Consider the following 15,076-nt stretch of genomic DNA (forward strand, 5'->3'; position numbering starts at 1 on the left):
AAAATATTATTATACGATCGAAAAAGATTGTGATGCATTACATCGACTAATACCAAAATTGATGTAATCTTAACATTGATGTAAACTAATTTGGAAAAATTTGTTTGGAAGAACATTAACTTGGAATGATTTACATGAGTAAAATATTTTAATATGATAGACAAAAAGGCAATGATCATTTATGATTGTGAATAATTTACTTCTGACATACATGCAGGAAAATGTTTAATATTGTGGGTTTAGATGACTTCCACGCTGTCCTATTTAATGCAGATGACCGTACAATCAAACTAATTACTATAACGATTAGTTTTATATAGCAGTATTTAGTTTAGCAAGTAATTTTGTACTGTATAACGGCGGAAATCTATATTTATTTATTAATCTATTAATCTATATTGGTTAGACCAATTGAGCTTATATGCTTGATATAGATCCATCTTTTTTATTGATAAATGATGGTCTTTTTATTTTTATATAATATTCAACGAATTATAACTATAATCCATATGTTAGTAAAAATGTTTTTTGTATTTAGTAAAATGTATTAATATAGACTATAGTGATACAAATATATGTAGTTAAATTTGATTGAAAATAGGTGACATGTGAGGGTATAAAGACAGATAGGCCTATAAGTATGTAATGTAGAATTAACGGTAGAAAATTATATCCCTGAAAAACAGAAAGACCCCACAAGAATTACACCTACCATATTCCCAACAAGTCCCAATGTTATGTGCACCAATAATTGTATCATCAACAAATGCTACTCATACAAGGATAATAATAATATCCACTTCCTAAAATCTGACCTATAATAACCTAAAACAGCTATCCATAATGTCAGCAGCAAGTAGAATACAGACAATCTTCTTCGTTTAGGAAACCCGATTGGAGTGATTTTAATAAGTTTTTAATTTTTTAAAAGTCAAATTCAGTTTTTATTTTTAAATTTGTAGTCTTATTTTAGTTATATTTTTTTTTAAACTCAACGTAAAAAAGCTAAGAAACCATAAGCTTAGAGATTTTCTAACTTAAAACTCAAAATAGGAATTTCTATCGAAAGAAAGATAAAATGATTTTAGACTAATTTTAAACTCATTTCCTTGTCGTGGTAGATTCTTCCATTTTTTTTTTCATCATTTAATCTATAGTAGAGTAAGCAAACAAATAATCACTTTATTTCATCGTAAAATAATAAATTTATAATACATTATAAACTTTCATGTTTAACTATTAACTAATTAAACCGTCATAACATATACTTTTAGTTTTACACGAAATTAAGGCATTTGAGACAAAAAAAATTAATAGTTTAGTAAACTTTAATCCAGCTAACTTCTTTAATTTAACCATAAAATTATATTTAAACTGGATATGTTAGAAAAATATGATTTAAATTGAACATTTTCTTAATTTTTAAACATTTATCAACTCCTTTGACCCATCTATATCTATTTTCGAAAATTAGACAAAGTCAATCTATATTTAACCTAGTAGTTAAAAGTCGTTATCAATCTGCTATTACTCCATAAATTTACCTATCCTAAAACTACGCAAGTTTTATATGCAATCTCTTTTCCTAAATTAATCAGCAATAAAGGAGACAAAAAGAAAACCCATTTTGTCACTAATAAAAGCTAATGACCATAACTTACTATAATTAATCAGTTATGAGGATGAAGAATGAACACAAAATTTAACTTTGAAGAGTACTATGCACCAGACTGTTGGACTTTTCATTTGTGGATTGAGGTCTAGGTTTGATCTCTTTGAAGAAAAGAAAATTACTTAAGATATTTAATCACTATATACAAAATTATAATGATAAATATGAGATAAGATAATCTGCTGTAACCACATAGATAGAGCCCATAATTCTGATCTCTTAATAATGGAGCAATTGATGCATTTGAAGAACTAGAGATTGGTGACGATCCTGATGCATTTGAGCTTGAACCAGCGAAACCCTTTCTTGAAAGAGTGTTTGATTTTGCCTTCAGTGGCGTAAAACTTGTATCTAGCCACTCTTCGCTGTCTCTTCCTTTCGGCCTCATTCCACCACCACACGCTCTTTGACTTCCTCACCGCCATATCCTCACCGCCATTATTACGTTCTCGAGGTGGTGGTTCATGGAAATACGAAGACGTCATTTTCTTCTTCTCCTTCACGCTATTCCCCTTCACATCGTGTAGATAAGAGCAGGAATAAGCGTAATGGCTTTGAAGCCCATTCATTTTCAACAACAGAAACGATTTCTGTTTTCAATTACCTCTTTTCTCTCTCTCGATGAGAAGAGAGAGCAATGGAGGGAATTGAAATTGAAAAGGGTGTGTGGGAATGTGTTACATATGTAGGAGAATATTGAGTACGAAACAGGATCTGGTTGAAGGCAGAAACATCTTCATACCCTGGAATGAGTGTGGAAAGGAACAGAAAACAAATGATTGCCACCATGTCAATGCCAATGCTATGCATGTTTTATTTTCCCTTTCAACCGGCTTAACCGTAACACGCGCCGCCACTAAATTTTCTTCTTAATTTAACCCTCCCTCCACTAATTATAGAACGCATAATATAACCCCTACACAAATAACGTATTTTTCACTCTTTTATTTATTTATTTATTTATTTTTAATATTAACGTCTTCATGAAAATTCCAACGAGAGTTCATGTTTGCCACCCTTATTCATATATTGACCTACAAAAAGTGATTTTTTCTATTTTTAAAGAAAAAGGAAAAATAAAGAATAATGTTAAATAAATGTAAAACAAAATTTAGTGTCAAAACACCGTTGTAGTTAACTTTATACAAGTCTTTTAAGAGAAACTTCACTCAGATTCAATCTACTGATCACAACATGAGTTCGCGATATGTATATTGAAACCTTATATAAGATTAATTGTGGCACTTGTCTTATTCGTTCATAATTTTATAGTTTTGATTATTTCAAATTTAATTATTTTATGCAGATCTCTTATTTTTCAAACTAGATTTATGATAGCCAAGTTTTGTAATATAACTATAGAACGCACTAATACTTCAAATACACTTTAAGCGTTTCTGAACTTAAATTAAATTTAAATATAACGTGCATTAAACATTAAATTACATAATAAATGTAAAATATTTTTAAACAAGACATAGTAACATCAATTCATTGATTAACCTTTTTGCGTTCACGTTATTTAACTTTGACTTTGTAAACCTGAGACACTGACGCATTTAAGCTCACGTTTTTTAATCTCTAATTCATCTTTCACGTCTTCAATCACGACCAAATCGTCTTTGTATTTTGTCGATTTCAACCATTTTCAAATCAGATGATTATGTTTTTAGAAGACTTTTATCAGCTAATAATCAGTTTCACTGCCATACCACAAGAATTGTGATGGAAACTGTTTCTTGAAACTTACAAAATAGTTCATAGTCTTTGCAATCTGTTTCACAATTTTTATTTGAAGTGCGCACCATGTGATGTGATGATGCTTGAGGATTTCCAATCCAATGCACATGTACTCCTATGTATTCTCATGTTTTAGGAAGTTTGTTTTTCATCATTAGGTTTATATTTTTAGTTTAACTTATTATAGAGAATTGTGATAGTTTTGAAAGTAGATTCTAGAAGCCATAGATTTCAAAATTATTCTGCCTAAGTATTAATAAAAGTAGTTCAATCTTTACACGAAAATCTGAAACTACAATCAAAATGATTGATCACTACTTTATGTGTTTATCTTATATATTCATTTTTTAAACTATTTTTAAACTTTTTAACGTTTACTAATTTAGTTCAATTTTTTTATTTTGAAATGATAGTATTTAACTTAGTTCAGATTTTCAATTCAATAGTTTAGTTCAGTTATTTGTAATTATATTTTTAGTTTAGTATTAATCCAATTTTCTCTTCCACTTCAAAAATCAATCACAAAACTGATTCAAATAATAACAAAAATAAAACTATATTTCTTTTGAATTATACAGATTTTTTTTTTCTAATTTAAATTTTAAGTTTTAAAATAAAATAGTAAACTTATTATATATTTAAACATAATGTTATGTGTTTATTTTTAATTGATGTATAACTAATATGTTTATATTTGAAACATTTTTTATCGTTTAGTTATATTTTTATAATATATTTATATTTATCAATATGATAAGAAATTTATTAGTAAAATACATTTTACTAATTAATTTTAAATTTTTTTAACTAATAAATATTTTTGTTGAAAATGGATTTGTTCGAAAATTTTGTAGTTAAATTGAAATTTTTATTAAAGACAGTTTGTAAAATCCGTAAGTAATTGTATGTTTTATTAATTGTCCATAAATTTCACTGGTAAAATGAGTTCTAAATTTTTCACCTTTGGACTTTTATCATTTCGTGATAAATTTTGTCTATAAAATGAAAAATCAAATTTGTGTCAAAGTACAATAGAATATGTCTTACAATTTTTTTGAAAAAGAGTGAGAAGAAAGGAAGAAGGAGAGGGAAAGAAGAAAAGAAGAACAAAATTGCAATAATTACTCATGATAATTACCGTTAGATAATTATTGATAAATTATGATTATAAGTAATTAACATGTAATTATCGACAAATTGTTGTCTTTAAAATATTCAAACATTTTATTTATTTGTCGATAAAATTTATTGAGAAGTATTTTATCAACAAATTTTTTGTTATTGTCTTTTCCTCAAAAATTTTGTTTAACCGAGGAGTCTTGTTTTTCATTTTATTTTTTCTTGTAGTAAGAGTTATGTTGGTGGGTAAATAAATTAAGAAAATTCATTTTTTTAATAAAATATTTGCTCACTTGTTCAAAATTCAAGTTCATAAAAATTCGACATTAATTAGTTATAAATAAACTCATATAATTAAAAATGAAAAATTGATTACGGTACCTAAATATTAGAATGTTGACTGTGAAAATTATTTTCACATAACTAGTCCAATGTTCACAACTCGGTATGTTTTTACTATTTATAAAATTTTATACGATAAATTTAATATGTGGTGGGGGAGAAAAGACCTTATTTAAAATTGTCAATCAAGTCCTCAACGGAAATTAATAATCTATAAATTGTTAATCAACTACTAGATAGAAATTAATTATCCATAGAATTGGTGCAAATACCATATATATATAATGCTTAATGACTGGCAAAGTTATTGATTTATTGTACAAAAATAATTTATGATAAAAAAATTTTCCTAAATAGGAAAGGTCCTGTGTGGAGCATAGTATTTTCTTGGAAACTAGTTTTGGCCTTGGCTTCCTGCTTACGGGCGGTGAGTTGGAGATGAAGTTAGGTTTTGCAAGACTTACTTGAATGTTGACAATATCAAGTAAACATCATTTAAATAAAAATTAAATACTCTTAAAATGTACAACTTCTTCTTCCCATTCTTTGCTTAGAATAGAAGCACCCAATTTTCATTCAAGGGGAGATTAGATTGAAATTCAAAATTTTTATACATGTCCATTCATGTAGGGAACAGTTCAAGTGTGAGTCAAAGTCTCCCATTAGATAGAAAAAATAAAGTTAAACACTGTAAGAATAAAGACTCATAACACCATTGTCTTCAGGTTTTGGAGGTTAAAGTGGTGTCAAAGATCTTATATGTGTAATAATAATATCATATATATGTCGACCACAATCTCTTAATAACTATAACCATATACGGAGTGATTAACTGCATAACCATAACACAAACAAGAAGTTACTATATATGCCGACCATATAAAAGAATATATAATCCAACAAAAGGTGATTGATAACATTTGTTTTTCTCATTAGATTTGATAATGGACAGCCTTGTATATAAATCAATTTTCACTTAATTAGTTAATTAAATATTAATTAAAAATCAGTTTATATGATGCTTCGCAAACGCGTTTGGAAAAACTTCTCTTATAAGCGTGTCTGGCGATAGGAGGGAAAATAAAGTATTTTTGCATGTTTTTGTTGTTAGTTGAAGATTCTTCGGTTGGACCCATCCAAAATAAGGATGAGCATAAAAAATTGTCTTTTAGTAAACTTCTCAACTTTTCAATTTCATCCTCACTTGGGGTGTATCAGTAGTTGTAACACGCGGCAACTTAGTACTTTTCTTGGATTTCATGGGATCTTGTAAGATACATAGTATCAATAGATGTCACTGTTTGGATGTGTGAATAACGATTTAGTTTTACACTACCAGTCAATTACAAACTCATTTTTGGTAAGTTTATTGAAAGCGTAGAAATATATTAAGTGTATGACTTGTAACTAAATTACGGTATAAATTGTTTTACATGTCATTGTTAAACTCATAAAAAGTTGCAATAATATTGATAAATAAGATGAAGGAACAAAATGTTGAAAATCTTAATATCTGTTTTAGTTAAGAACAACCTATATGTCTTAATTAATAAATGTCAGTTCGGCCGTTTTTAAGTTGAAGACAATAATTATATTATATTGTTTGAATTCAACTGTTTTTTGTTTTTATAGTAATTGATGGCACTTTCTGGGAATTTTTGGAGCAAATGCGAGATTGACTTTATGGGATTAACGTGTCCTTTTAGATCACTGGAGTTAAGAAGCATCCTTCCTCCTTCCTTGGGTTGAATTAACGAAGGGTATATAAACACATGCTCGGGTTGAATCAATTATACTACTTCTTAACTACCACTCGGTTGAGTTATTATACCATTCAGAGTGTTTTTGAGAGCGTTGAGTTGTTCGTTTGCTTGTAGCATTTTGGATGGTATCAAAAAGGAAATCTTTTGAGAGGCAACGGAGTGGCAAAGTTCCAATTCAGGACCATAAACGGAGCTATGATGATACCAAGCAAGCTCCAATCAGGTGCTTATTTGTTTTTGGTATACTTTGGCGTTTTGGCTTTTGGCTTTTGGGCTGTGAGGTCTAAGTTTGATTTTGTGCTCATTATGCAGTGGCCTGAGAAATGTGATCAACGCACTATGGCTGAATGACCACTCATCCTATTTGGAAGCTTTTGTGCGAAGAGTGGTAAGAAATGATTCAGTCTTTTATCTTGGTGGTGTGGTGTTGAGAAAGTTTTTTGTTTTTGTTTATTTTCAGCTAGTTTTGGCTTTTCAAAGTACCTATCACTTCACAACCAGCACCGGTTCTAATGTACCTAGTATTCCAAATCCACCCTCAATGTTCCCCAGGTTTCTGCAATTGCTTCCAAGTTGTGATTTTCACATTGTTTCGAAGTTGTGTGCTGTACTATTTGATTCGGAAAGGAAAGGATGGCATTAGTGATTAGCCACCAGATTATTTGTCTACAAAATTTGCCACTTCTTTTGTCTCTGTTGCTCTTGTACTCTCATCGTGTGTTTCCAAATTTCAAGTGTCCCTTATCCTCAATCTAATCTTCTTTGAAGCGAAAATCTGGTTGATTCATTTGTCTTCCCCAAACAGGTAAGGGAGGAGTTGGAAAAGAAAATCAAGGACCAGGCTCATCTATTTCCAAGGTTAGTTCATCATGTTCAGATTCTGTGTTAACAATAAACAACTTTATCAGAAAGATTAATTATCCTCATTCTTCCTATGTTTACTCTCCTCCATTTATTTGTTGCAGAAAAAGGGTTAATGAGGCTGGCATATCCGGAGCCAAACCCTTCAAGTTGTGCTTTCTTAATAAGTTACCTAAGACAATTTATACTCGGTCTAATATCGTAGCAGAAGACGAATCACTTCTTCAAATTGCTCTATTTGATGTTAGAACTAAGTCTGTAGTAAAGGAGGGTCCCCTTTCCTCACTAAAGATAGAGATCTGTGTTCTGAACGGTGAGTTCGGATCCGATGACAGTGAGGAGTGGACAGAAGAGGAGTTCAATTCCAATATCTCACGTGAAAGAGAAGGTAGAGAGCCACTCTTGATTGGAGAGAGGTTTATTACTCTTAAAAATGGAGTTGCTTGTATCACTAAAATTGCCATATCTGACAACTCGAGATGGCAAAGAAGCAGAAGGTTCAGGATTGGAGTTAAAGGTGTGCCACCAACTTCCATTGGAGAAAAGATTCAGGAGGGTAGAAGTGAGCCTGTTATTGTGAAAGATAACAGAGGAGAATGTAAGTCTTATTAGTTCATTTCTGTTTCTCAGTGTCTATTTCCAACTTAGGACATCATCGTTGTTTCCAACTTATTTAACATAGGAGAGTGTCTGTTTTTCGATGTCATTTGTCTTTCGGTATAACTCAAAATTGACATGTATTTTGGTCATTTAAGGCTACAAGAAACACTTCCCTCCATTCTTGGATGATGAACTATGGCGCTTGAAGAAAATCGCTAAGGAAGGAAGAATCCAGAAGCAATTTTCCTTACATGGAATTCACACCGTGAAAGATCTCTTGCGGCAGTGCATAAGCAACGAAGAATCACTATATAAAGTAAGTAAAACTCAGTTTCTTTTACTTTTTGTCTTCTTGTGTGTTATTGGTAGACATTATTCATTGAATATTTTCCTCTGTCGTGGTAGATGCTTGACATTCCAAAGAAGTCATGGTTAGCGATCACTGACCATGCTAAAACCTGTGTGGTGGATGATTACAAGCTTTACAGCTATTACTCACAAGAACTGCAAATAGGTTTGCTATTCAACTCCATCTACATCCTCGTGGGAGTGACATTTGATTGGGAAATTTATTATTCACCAGATATTCTCACTCCCCAAGAAAAGGTATGGATTCATAACCTGTTCGTAAATTGTTTTTTGAATAGATCTAAAAGAAAAACTTCTGGTTTCTTTAAAATAATGATTCCTGTCTTGTCGTTGTGATTATATCATACGATACCTGTGGGTCAAAAGTGATCAGGTTTCTTCTTCTTTGGCAGCATTTGGTAGGAATAGTGAAGCAGCAAGCTTACAAAAATGTCAACAATTTGAAAATGATTGATGAAACTAAATTGAACTGTTTAAACCTAGACGCATGTCTAAAAAAAGCAAGACAGTCCGACACTCCAAATCAATGTCTGCAACACATGGATATGCCAACTGCACAAGGTATATGCAATGGAACAACTTTATTGTTACATAGATCTTTGTCCACTTTTATTTATATAATCGTTTAACCATGTGTTGTGTAGGTGAAGCAGTAACATTCCCAGATTACAGTCAACCATCCATCTCTACTTCATATACTGATGAAGTAATGCACGATGGCCAAATTTATGCCGATTCAGAGCCAAGCACAAGAGAAATGCCGCATAACAGTAATGTGTTTGATGAATTTTCCTCTGAGATATACAATGAAGAGGATAGTTGTGACTTTGACGGATCGTGTTTTCCGTTCCTTGAAGGTGGATATTCGATAGAGAATGAAAAATGGGAACCAACAAGTGGCATGTTCTTTGGTTCTTATGATGGAGAAGAATTTAGCCCTTATTCTACTTTCATAAATTCCAGTGTGGACATATCAAGTAATGGCAAACCCAAAGCAGCGTGGTGTAAGATTGGTTTTGCTCTGAAATGGGTTATATCAGCGAAAAGGAGGCATGCAGCTGCCAAAAAGAATGCTCAGCTCTTTTACCATAACTAGTGGGACTCTGTTTTATACCTAAAATGTGCCTACAATCTATAGGAAATTAGTTCCTGAATGTGTTTGTTTTTTTTTTTGCAAGTTTAGCTTCTTTAATTTCTACTTCACTAAAGAGATGTGTGAGACGGGTTCCTCGTCTACATCCTAGTGCTGGATTGCTTAGGTACAATTTGTGGTTGTTGTATGTAATATCAAGTTTTCACTTACTTACTGATTCGTGATCATTTCAAAATTTATTCTGTTCAAAATTTGAATACTGTATCAAATTTATATTGTAATTATGTTATCCTTAGAAACAAGTTACAACCCAGTGATTGTGTTATATCATTCCTTCTTCCATATCCTTTTAGTTAAACCTTTCCTTTTTCTTCTACCAAGTCGATACCTACTTTTCCATCGGTTCTTATACACAGCAATGTATCGAATACACTTTCACTCCCAAACTTCAATTAGAAACTCGGGTACACATTCTCTCCCCCACATTACACCACTAACACAAAAATAAAACTGAACATTATTGTCTGGTATATACTTTCAATTTATAACCCTTAATCATAATTAATAGAATTTTCAATTTAGCCCACCCAAGAGTACGTGACCGTGATGCACATGGACTATGGACATGGACTAAAAAAATCCACAAGGCAAAACCCCTCAATTGAAAATTTTAAAGGATCAAAATGTCCACAAAAATACCATTGAAACAAATATTAATCTTTTAAAATATATTATTAGACAATTTATAACTAATACGAGACTTAGACTCATTATTTTCAATAAGTTCTTTTTTAGGAGTGAGTTCCTTCCGTATTAAATATTTTTCTTAAAGTGTATGGTGACATTTATAATGTTGTTGTTGTAGTTATAATATTATTATTGTTGTCACAATTGTCTAAATTAGTCACCATGACAAACCACTGTCTATAATATCATTAATGTGTTTTTTCTAGAGATATTGTTAAGAAAAGATTATATATGTGACTTCAATACAACCCACATAATAAATTAATATTATACTTTAACCAAAAACATCAATGTATTGGGTTTATGATTTTTTTTATATATAATGTTTAATTTTGTCATGTGAAATTTAAGTTCACATTGTTTTCAACATCTTTTCTTCCTAAAACGTTTCCAGTGAACTTTAACTATTCCTTTTGAAACTCCTGAGATCCAATCTTAAGTTTCCTTCGACAGAGGATTTTCTCTTTGCCTCGAGCCTCATTTTGATACTTTAGCTAAACTATATAGAACATATTTAAATTATTCCTTAACTGCCTTTTAGCGCTTAACCCTCCATCTTAGAACTTAGTTGCATTATTCTTATATTCTTACAAAAAGAACTGCAATTCAATAAAAAAAATACATTAATTTCATATTAATCAATCCTTTATACAACATTCTACATTCTAGACTAAAAGAAAATGATTTACTTATTAATATATATATATATATATATATATATATATAATCCAAATTTGGTGTCAAAAATAAATATCCAATTAAACAAATTGTGTTAGAACTCGAAAAAACAATTCTCAAAGGAGAAAACCCAATTTATATCTCCTTTGTAATACAAGTTCATCATTCTTATAGACCAAAATTTCACATAAATCTTGTTAATTAACCTTTATCCACTAATGCTATAGTTTTATCAACATGAAAACATAAATAATTCATCTTCTTGTATCTTTTTAAATTATCCTGTGCGAATTCAACTTAATTATAAGTGTGATAACAAAAACAAAATTTAAAAATTATATTAATTTCTCAAAATCATATTAATTAATTAGTTTGACATAATAAGGATTGATTTATAATGTGACGAGATGATAGATTAATTTTTCTACTTATTTGTTGAAAAATACTCATAGTTAAAACGGAACAGAATGATGTGTAAAATAGTAATTCCAATATAGATCACTCATTAAATGTTGAAGGAGAATATTATGATTGAGAAAAATTAAATCACTGAAATTAAACTATGTTTTGATTGAAAGTGTTTCAATGTACCCTATGAATACTTTTTTATGTTTCACGAACAAGTACGTAAGCCGTGTAATGAGAAAATTTAATGTTTAAGTTGCTTTACGTACTTCAGTGTTGGTTATGATAATTACGTTGTATACTTACATAACTAATTGTTTAGCTAATTACAAATCAGCACTTATTTCATTAAACTAATTAATACATTACTATAACTATAAATTCAACTTGAAACTTACTTTTAGATATAATAATAAAATGAAAAGTAAGCTATTAATTGCATCACTTAGAATTACACTTATTAAATACTTTTATATTTAAACAATATATATGTTAAATTACTAATCACATAATCTACAAATTAGTATATGATTGATTTAACCACATACTTCCTGTGTTTCAGAAAAAAACAATTACAGTAGTAGCTGAATTTGTCTGGTATGTGTGATATAAACCTTTATATGATATTTAAGGCTAAATAAAATACAGAAATCAATAAAAACAACAGGAAGTAATGTAAAAAATGAAAATAATAAAATATTGTGTTATACCTTTCAACAAGTAGAGAAGAAGAAAAGTTGAACACGAATAGGTGAAATTGCAAATGTTTTTCTATGTATTTTCTCAAAAATACCAACGACGAACGCGGTTTGAGTTTAATGCGGCGTGGTTATAATCTTAAATGACCTGCAGGAAGAAAACTCCGCGTGGAAGGATTAGCGTGAGTGTCCTTCTTGTCCCACTCACCCCAGTCAACAACCCTATAAAAGTGGAGTTTGTATTTGTTGCAGTTGTAGACAGTTGCTGGTTTGTTCTTGTTGGTTGTGAACAAAGATTCGTTTGGTTGGTTAGCGAGTGTTTGAAGCTTGTGGAGTGACAATGGCGACAAAAAGAACCTACGACGAGGAGGACCATCACAGTAATGATGACATCAATATTCAAACGGTTGTTAAAAGGAGACGCGCCGAGACCATCGACCATTCGCTTCTGTGAGTGTTTGTTTCCATGTCAGATAACTCTCTTCATCTCAACCACCTTCTTCTAATCTTTTTTGTGGTTATTGCGCAGTGCCGTGTTGAAACCTGTTCTTCGCGAACTGGTAAGCTTCTATTCGTTAATTGAGTCAAGTATATTAAAAATTGAAAATCTGTGTAATTTGGGTTGTTAACTCTATGCTGTTCTGTTCCCCTAACTAGCTAGAGGAGGTGATTCCACCTATGCTACAGCGTTACTGGTCACCGTGGTTTGTTTCTCTTGACACATACTTTTTCTTTCACCATGGACACTCTGTTATTCTATACATAAATTTTTTGTAATTAATTTTTTGTTTCCAATTTAGTTGCCGAAAATGCCATAACCATGAGGGTGGCAGTTCTGGAGGCAGAGATTTCCAATTGTGCTTCGTCAATGGATTGCCTCGACAAATTTTCACCATGGCCAATCTCACAGCTGAGGACGGTGGTTCACTTCAAATTGAGCTACGGGATGCTGCATCGCAGCAACGCGTTGACAGAGTGGAATTTTCCAGCATGAAGGCTCAGATCTATGTGCTGGATGGGGATTTTGAAAGCCAGGACTGGACTGCAGAGGAATTTGATGGCAACATTGTGAAACCAAGAGAGGGAAGGGACCATTACTCAGAGGACAAACATTTATTAAAATTGAAAAAGGGGTTGGTTTTATCGATAAGAAGAGGCTTAAGATTACTGATAATTCTTGCACCACAAGAACCAAAACGTTTCGGTTGGGAGTTAAAATCAGGGGATCTAACTCCCTTGAAGCAGGGATCAGGGAAGCCATAAGCGAACCCTTCAGGGTCAAGGATAAACGTGGAGAGCGTAAGTCCTTAACCATAACTCATTTTCATATTTTTTGGTAAATAATGTTTTAAATATTTTAATTTTGGATGTGTATTTGATTATTTCAGCGATGAGGAAATCCGAGCGTCCAGCCTTGAACGATGAAGTATGGCGTCTGAGGAACATTGGAAAAGCGGGTGAGCTTCGGAAGCAGCTTTCCCAGAATAGAATAAAGACTGTGAAGGATCTTTTGAGGTTGGACACAATCGGTTTACTACGAAAGGTAAAAACTTTTTAAACATTCTTACGTGTGGACGATGATGATTCTGTACTTTAGTACTGACAAGTAGATGTGGAAAGTAGAAATTCAGCAAGATTAATACATGGGACAAAGTCATTGAACATGCTAAAGAGTGTGAACTAGATGATTATGAGCGCTACTCGTATACGTATCGTGCCATGGAACCAGAGATATCAGTTTCCCTTGTGTTTAACTGCATCTACGAGCTTGTGGAGGTCATTATTAATGGGCAGCATCGTTCTCTGCAATCTCTGGATTCGAAGGAGGAGGTTTGCAATATTAATCCTATTCATACACATTATTAACTTTCATAGTAGCTCTTATTGGAAGTGATGAAGATGCATTGTAACTGGCAGGAATGTGTGAGAATAATTAAGGCGGAAGCATACTCAAATGTGGAGCATCTGGAGCCAATTGCTGCAACACCAACACATGGCATAGTGTCGAAGTTAAGATGTACCCAACCGGTGTCATACAGTGCTCCATATCAGGGTCTCCCACTGCTCGCTCACCAAGGTACTGTATCTGTTTTCTTTTTCCATTTTTATGTCACTCAAATATAAGAAATTTGTAGGGAATTTTGGTTATGAAATTGGTATGTTATCCTATGAATGTGCAGGCCAATTAGAAGCATGGCAATCTACCTCAACATCAATTATAGATGAACCCTGGCCGTTGTTCTTGGACGAAGTTGAAAGTTACTTTACTCCTAACCCTAACCCTAACCAATGGGAGCAACCAAATATTTTCTCATTTCCATGTTCTAACGATGTAGCATCATGTAGCAAAAGCAACCAGTCCTTTTCGCTCAACACTGCTGAGTATATGGCAAGCAAAGGGAAAGCCAAGATGGTTTGGCAGAAAGTCAGAAATGCCTTCAAACTCCTCATACATCCGCATATGTCTTCAAGGAAGAATTAACCAATTTTCTTTTTGCGGTCACAACTGAATTGAATTCGTTTTTCTTTTGATTGCTTCTTCAATTGCGTTTTCCCAACTCAATTTCTGTACTTCGTTAATCAACTATTAATTTATAATTGTCGTGCCAATTTGTCTGTTTCCAATTTCGGGACCCATGGTCTTGTTTGTTGTGTAAAAAAGACATGACAAAATGTTTCAACGATATTGCTGCTTTTGTTGCTATGTTCTCAGTTAAGACTGTTTTCCTTTGAGGATGAAATATAATATTCCCTCCCATTAACGGTTGCTTGTAGTTTGAATCTTTTAAAATATTCTAAACATATATTACAAATTATATATATAGTTTTATTTTATTTTATCCTCGTAATCCTCTTATTTGCCTGTTCGCGCTTAGAACTAATTATGGATAGGATAGTTAAGAAAAAAAGAAGAAGAAAAACTAGTCCAAAATATTGTGGGAAAGAAGCTCTGAATCTGGCAAATCCAGCAGAAGAGATAAGAAAGAGA

The 15,076-nt window shown here is 31.8% G+C and overlaps 3 protein-coding genes across 4 annotated transcripts; 2 read left to right on the forward strand and 1 right to left on the reverse strand.

The window, feature by feature from the left end:
• Positions 1-1,923: 1,923 nt before the first annotated feature.
• On the reverse strand, positions 1,924-2,241 carry LOC114191125. The gene has a single exon (XM_028080312.1). The coding sequence runs from the start codon at positions 2,239-2,241 to the stop codon at positions 1,924-1,926; it is 318 nt and encodes a 105-aa protein (XP_027936113.1).
• A 4,419-nt stretch (positions 2,242-6,660) lies between these two features.
• On the forward strand, positions 6,661-9,816 carry LOC114188381 (calmodulin-binding protein 60 D-like). Its single transcript, XM_028076993.1, has 8 exons — positions 6,661-6,859; positions 6,949-7,024; positions 7,442-7,494; positions 7,602-8,095; positions 8,253-8,413; positions 8,503-8,703; positions 8,859-9,027; positions 9,111-9,816. Exons 1-8 carry the CDS (start codon positions 6,759-6,761, stop codon positions 9,560-9,562), a joined length of 1,707 nt encoding a protein of 568 aa, XP_027932794.1. The 5' UTR covers positions 6,661-6,758; the 3' UTR covers positions 9,563-9,816.
• Positions 9,817-12,218: 2,402 nt separating this feature from the next.
• On the forward strand, positions 12,219-14,849 carry LOC114187654 (calmodulin-binding protein 60 G-like). Of its 2 annotated transcripts, none has more exons than XM_028076063.1 (5): positions 12,219-12,537; positions 12,617-12,647; positions 12,745-12,791; positions 12,888-13,386; positions 13,476-13,568. In XM_028076063.1, the coding sequence occupies exons 1-4, from the start codon at positions 12,428-12,430 to the stop codon at positions 13,348-13,350; spliced, it is 651 nt and encodes a 216-aa protein (XP_027931864.1). In that variant the 5' UTR covers positions 12,219-12,427; the 3' UTR covers positions 13,351-13,386; positions 13,476-13,568. The 2 variants fall into 2 exon arrangements, with proteins under 2 accessions (XP_027931864.1, XP_027931795.1); XM_028075994.1 differs by lacking the exons at positions 12,219-12,537; positions 12,617-12,647; positions 12,745-12,791 and adding exons at positions 13,711-13,917; positions 14,005-14,164; positions 14,268-14,849 and having other exon boundaries at positions 13,105-13,386; positions 13,476-13,630.
• Positions 14,850-15,076: the final 227 nt, after the last annotated feature.

Source organism: Vigna unguiculata, chromosome 1, assembly GCF_004118075.2.
Source record: "Vigna unguiculata cultivar IT97K-499-35 chromosome 1, ASM411807v1, whole genome shotgun sequence".
Classification (NCBI taxonomy): Eukaryota; Viridiplantae; Streptophyta; class Magnoliopsida; order Fabales; family Fabaceae; genus Vigna; species Vigna unguiculata.

What these genes read in the sequence shown, in the direction of transcription:
- LOC114191125 (XM_028080312.1), bottom strand. Translation starts at nt 2,241, where the DNA reads ATGAATGGGCTTCAAAGCCATTACGCTTATTCCTGCTCTTATCTACAC.
- LOC114188381 (XM_028076993.1), top strand. Translation starts at nt 6,759, where the DNA reads ATGGTATCAAAAAGGAAATCTTTTGAGAGGCAACGGAGTGGCAAAGTT. An exon ending in AAGCTTTTGTGCGAAGAGTG is followed by an intron (nt 7,025 to 7,441) that starts GTAAGAAATGAT and finishes TTCCCCAAACAG; the next exon opens with GTAAGGGAGGAGTTGGAAAA. An exon ending in GGATATGCCAACTGCACAAG is followed by an intron (nt 9,028 to 9,110) that starts GTATATGCAATG and finishes TGTGTTGTGTAG; the next exon opens with GTGAAGCAGTAACATTCCCA.
- LOC114187654 (XM_028075994.1), top strand. Translation starts at nt 13,478, where the DNA reads ATGAGGAAATCCGAGCGTCCAGCCTTGAACGATGAAGTATGGCGTCTG. An exon ending in CAATCGGTTTACTACGAAAG is followed by an intron (nt 13,631 to 13,710) that starts GTAAAAACTTTT and finishes TGTGGAAAGTAG; the next exon opens with AAATTCAGCAAGATTAATAC. An exon ending in CTCTGGATTCGAAGGAGGAG is followed by an intron (nt 13,918 to 14,004) that starts GTTTGCAATATT and finishes TGTAACTGGCAG; the next exon opens with GAATGTGTGAGAATAATTAA.